The sequence below is a fragment of the Sphaeroforma arctica genome (genome assembly GCF_001186125.1).
Source record: "Sphaeroforma arctica JP610 unplaced genomic scaffold supercont1.2813, whole genome shotgun sequence".
Classification (NCBI taxonomy): domain Eukaryota; class Ichthyosporea; order Ichthyophonida; genus Sphaeroforma; species Sphaeroforma arctica.
In genome coordinates this window covers 1-4,835 of record NW_014037745.1, presented here as the reverse complement: position 1 = coordinate 4,835, position 4,835 = coordinate 1, and the positions used below count along the sequence as shown (strand labels likewise).

At 40.2% G+C, this 4,835-nt stretch overlaps 1 protein-coding gene across 1 annotated transcript; it reads right to left on the bottom strand.

Annotated features, from left to right (window-relative positions):
- Nucleotides 1-1,748: 1,748 nt before the first annotated feature.
- Nucleotides 1,749-2,929, bottom strand: SARC_13015 (hypothetical protein). Its single transcript, XM_014292863.1, has one exon. The coding sequence runs from the start codon at nucleotides 2,377-2,379 to the stop codon at nucleotides 1,840-1,842; it is 540 nt and encodes a 179-aa protein (XP_014148338.1). The 5' UTR covers nucleotides 2,380-2,929; the 3' UTR covers nucleotides 1,749-1,839.
- Between the last annotated feature and the right edge of the window lie 1,906 nt (nucleotides 2,930-4,835).

Below are 4,835 nucleotides of genomic sequence, written 5' to 3'. Positions count from 1 at the left end.
TGTGTGTGTAAGTTTCAGATAATAAAATCCAGTGTATGACACTAGCTAACTAGTTTGGTGACTAAAAATCTATACATTTATTATATGTCATTTGAAACGAACTACATCTGACAGGTGCTGAAATCTCATACAGGTTCTAAATCTGACATTGCAGTCACTAAGACCACCTACTTAGTTTAATACTGCCATTGTAAAACAACGTTCGTACACATAGAACGTACACAACACGGATATTTCCAAAGTCAATATAGAAATAAGTTAATAATAAGTTGAGAAGACAAAGACAAAATATATATTGTCTTGGAACTCACATGCTCAGCTAACTTGTATCAAGTTATAGAATATTCCTAGATTGAATATAAAGTGCACAGGCATATCTGAATTCTAAAAATCGGAACTTAACAATGAATTTGGTATAAAACCTGTGGGGGTAATTGACTCAATGACGATGGGTATATTATCTACTGGTTGTAAATTGTAGCAGTTTCTAGCAACTGCACTACAACCCCCGATGAAAGCGAATAATACAAATCAAACTATACACCAACCGACACATGTACATAGCAACATAAAAGTATGAACACGAAAACTTGTATTTGTGAATCTCTGAAGGAAAACACAGCCTTGGGAACTACAGCTCAAAAAGCCTGAATGGTAAATAACTCGCATGTTCACTACTGCAACAGTTGGTCTTGGGAGTTAATGCACATCTTGATCTCAAGACTAAATTTTTATTATTATGGAATTCGCTGTTTCTCTGTAGCCCATCGGCAACACAGGTGACCGTCGGTTCTGACCTCTTAATTCTCCTCTTAGCGCTCGTACGATACGTAACCAATATCTCTGTCTGAATTTCTTCTCTGGCTTGGATACAGAGCAGTTCACACCCATCTCGGGGATATCTATCCTTCGTAGGCATGCAGCAGTGATTCTTGGTGCACTTCTCTGATTCGCACACTTCCCGTGGTGTTAGCAGCACTTCTTGGGGAAGCTTTATACTATCGTATCCTTGTCTTTGTCACAACTGAAGTGACACGAGTTCGTTTGTCCTTCTCGTTACACTGGGCTTAGAGTGCAGAGACATGGCAGCAGCGGCGTCACAAAAACAGCAAAATGCAAGGTTAAACTTCACTTTGAGCTTGGTTGATGTGATTTGTCTTGCCTAGGACTAAATACTTAGTCTTGGTATGAGCCCTTTGCAGCCGAGAGCTCTACAGTTTTCTTGCTAAATGATGCCTGTGCATACGACCCCACGTTATTATGACATCGGACTACATGAAAGAAACCATACGAACCAATAAACTTCGTACACGCGACGAAGAACTAGTAATATAGTGGCTTTTATCTTCGCGGAGTATATTGCAGCGGCGTGCGTCCGAGCGAGCATAGAATCCTTGACCATAGTTTTTACGCGCCACAGTACTGCATATCTTTTATGTTCCAACTCTGGGTTGCTTTCTGCATAGTTTGAACTCATTACAGCACTACATATCCGACTTGTGCAATCGAGAATCATTGCTCAGGATCCTCCAAAAGATTTACGGTGCACGTAGTAAGTCGGGGTGAGTCCGTACCGTAGAACAAGAATCAAAAGTATAGCCCTCACAGCATGTTTGCGTGGTCGACAACGTCAGTGAAGGGAACAAATTTATATCGAGAGAAAGACTGTAGTACACGAGATGCATAAACCTTTGATTCTTGAGAAGTGATAACATACATATATAAAGACTGAACTTGCACTACGAAATCGGTAGTTCCATTATCCATTTTTTATTGTTCTTTGAAGCTTGTATTTTCACATACACCAAAAATCTAGAACGCCTATAGTACCAGTGTTCCTTACTTGCAGCAGTGCGAGGTTGCACACTTATCGTCGCCGTATCGGTTGCAGCCTTTGCCCTTCTTAATCGACTTGTCTAGGCTTTTACACTTGCCCTGATTGGAATAGTCAGAACACGTCGTCTCGTGGTCACCACTATCCTTGTCATACTCATCCTTGTGGTCCTTCTCATCCTTGTGTTCATCCTTGTCATGCTCATCCTTGTGCTCTTCCTTGTCTTGGTCGTCCTTGTCATGGTTGTCCTTGTCATGGTCATCGGGGTGATCCATGCAACAGTGGGAGGTGGAACACTTGTCATCGCCGCTCATATTGCAGCCCTGGCTGGTGTTGATCATCTTATTCAAGCCCTCGCACTTGCCGTTATTGTTGGACATCGAACACATGTGTTCCATGGGTTTTGGCGAAGCAGCCATGACCATGACCGATGCGGCGGCCAAAAGGAGTGCAGTGCTGTAAAACTTCATGTTGTCAAATGTAACTATTCGTTTTCGAAATCCAAATGAGATGTTGTGAGATGTGAGATGCTCAGCCGACTGCATTTATACTGTGCCAGGATATATTCAATTTGCCGCACACAATTGTAAACTCGCACTCCGAATTTTTGATCGAGATACTTCGTTTCAACAGCTTTGAAACAAAACAACTATAGGTTCTTGTGCATCCCTGAACCTCACATCAGTTTGTTAGCATATGTTACTGTTGTGTAGCCCAAAGTGTTTAAAAAAAAGCTCGAACACATTACGTGTACGGCAGTGTCATTTTCATATGCTGTAAAATTATTGGGTGGAATTTTGACATAGGTTGATTGCATACCTATTCCAACTATTTCGGTCTATCAGCTATGCTGCCAGCTACAACAGAATCTAAATAATTGTGCCAGTGCACATGCATATAAGATTCTAGTAACACCTTCATTACGTATCGCCTTCGTCACATGCGTCCTTCAGACATTCACTCTAGGAATGGCCCACAATCGGAGTTGAGTCACTGTACAATAACTCTACCACGAAGGTGATGTATTTCCCTCTATGTGAGTCTCTAGTAGTAGAGAGCAGTAAAAAAAGTACGGTGTATGTAAATACATGAATGAATGGTTGCGAGATTTTGTTCTCTTGGGCCTTGGGGTTCTCCCCTTTTTAGTCGATTATTCTGTCGTCCACTTTAAAAAACAATCAAAAATCAAAAATTAAAAGCTAAAGAATTCATGATCATTGATCATTGATGGAAACATTGTATATTGTTTTGTAAAAAAAATATGACGAAGAAAACCAGTAAAACAATCACAGTAATCATTGAAGAGAAACGAATACAAATCGGTATTTAGAGCAAGAACATTCTTTGTAAAATGAGCAATGAAGCAAATACTAAAACATTACAAAGTCAAAACTCATAGACTGAAAACAGTACAAGTCGTCGCAAGGAAATCACAGAACAGGACAAAATCCCTTGGACCTGGAATTTACAAACAGAACGGGACAAACCAAAATTCAACATTTGTTTTTTAAAAACCTATTTACAGTGCAATTGTGCAAACCAAACAATCATAAATAGCCGTCTCTCCCTTTTGTATAGTTTAGAAGGCTATGAAACAATATTTAAAAATAATAATATTCAGGAGTATGCGTCCGGTCCACGTCTCCACGAATCCACACCCACAAGTTCAACAGAACATTGACTCTACTAGTCTGAGGCGTTGTATACTATTTCAGGTGATAGGTGTAGATTATGTACCGAAAACTGATACTTGACTGTTATATCGGTAGATACTTTTTTGTCAAGTGTACACACTTAATAGTTCGGTACTTGGTCCAAGGTCACCATACGTGGGCCCATAAATATCGATCCTACCTTTGCGAATGGACCAGATGCGGTTTTAGACTCGGGCTCGGGCCTCGGGCGTTAATAATAATATATATATTTAAAAGGCTATGTTAGAAGCATTTTGTTTTTATTTTAAAAACAATTAAAAAATTAAAAAAGTTGCTCTCTAAATTTAGGGTTTTTTTTATAGGAGGCTATGAAATTCAGAAATTGAACACTATTTATTTTTATTTTTAAATATTCAAATTTTTCCAAAACACCATTAAAAAAAATCCCGAATTAGAGTATTTACATGAAAAGCCAGTTCCACACTTCCGCTTATCCGCTCTGAGCGGGGGGAGCCTCTGGGCTCTGTATATATTTGCTGGGCCTCTGGATATGTATGTGAATAGGAGCGCCGGTGCGGAATACATAAAATTGGCTTCATTTAGGAGGGCGGGAAATTCCACTATAGCGGTTGACCCACCGTTAGAGTCGTATAACTGCCAATGAGATTGCTTTTTAGGTACATACATAGTATACCGTATAAAAAAAAAATTGAATTTGGCCTTCGGGCGGCTTCGGCAATCCGCAATCGGCACTTCGGGCTTCGGGTGAAGTCACTGATGTGTACATAGTGTATTATTTTTTTAATGTTCACGGATTCTAGCGAGTCCCGGTATTGCGGTATGTACCGGTTTCTGGCGGGTTTTGTGTACTTTTGTACTAGAACTGGCTGTGACACAAAACCCGATGGTTCTCTTATCGTATATAATCTTGTACTTGTTCGTATGCTCATAGATAGGTGCAGGTTGTGTTTATAGCGTGTTGTACTGTTGCGATACGATGGCGAGATCGAGTCGGGACCAGGTAGGACCTCCCGCCAAGAAGGCGAGGAAGATGCGTAGCTGCGAGTGTGGTGATAGTGAATGTTTCTCTGGATTTATGGGAATATATCCCTCCCAAAAGGCAGGAATGCCTGGGAATCTGTGTTACCGTTTCTCAAGAATCATCTATGTACTTCGAATTTCGGGACGACTCTGAACTATTTCTATGTCGTAAACTAGTATACTTCCATACAAGACTTGCGATATTATTATTTTCCAAAAATTAATACATTTCCGCAATTCGAATACCGAGACAAAACTGTAGTTAGAAACACACACACACACACACACACACACACACACACATA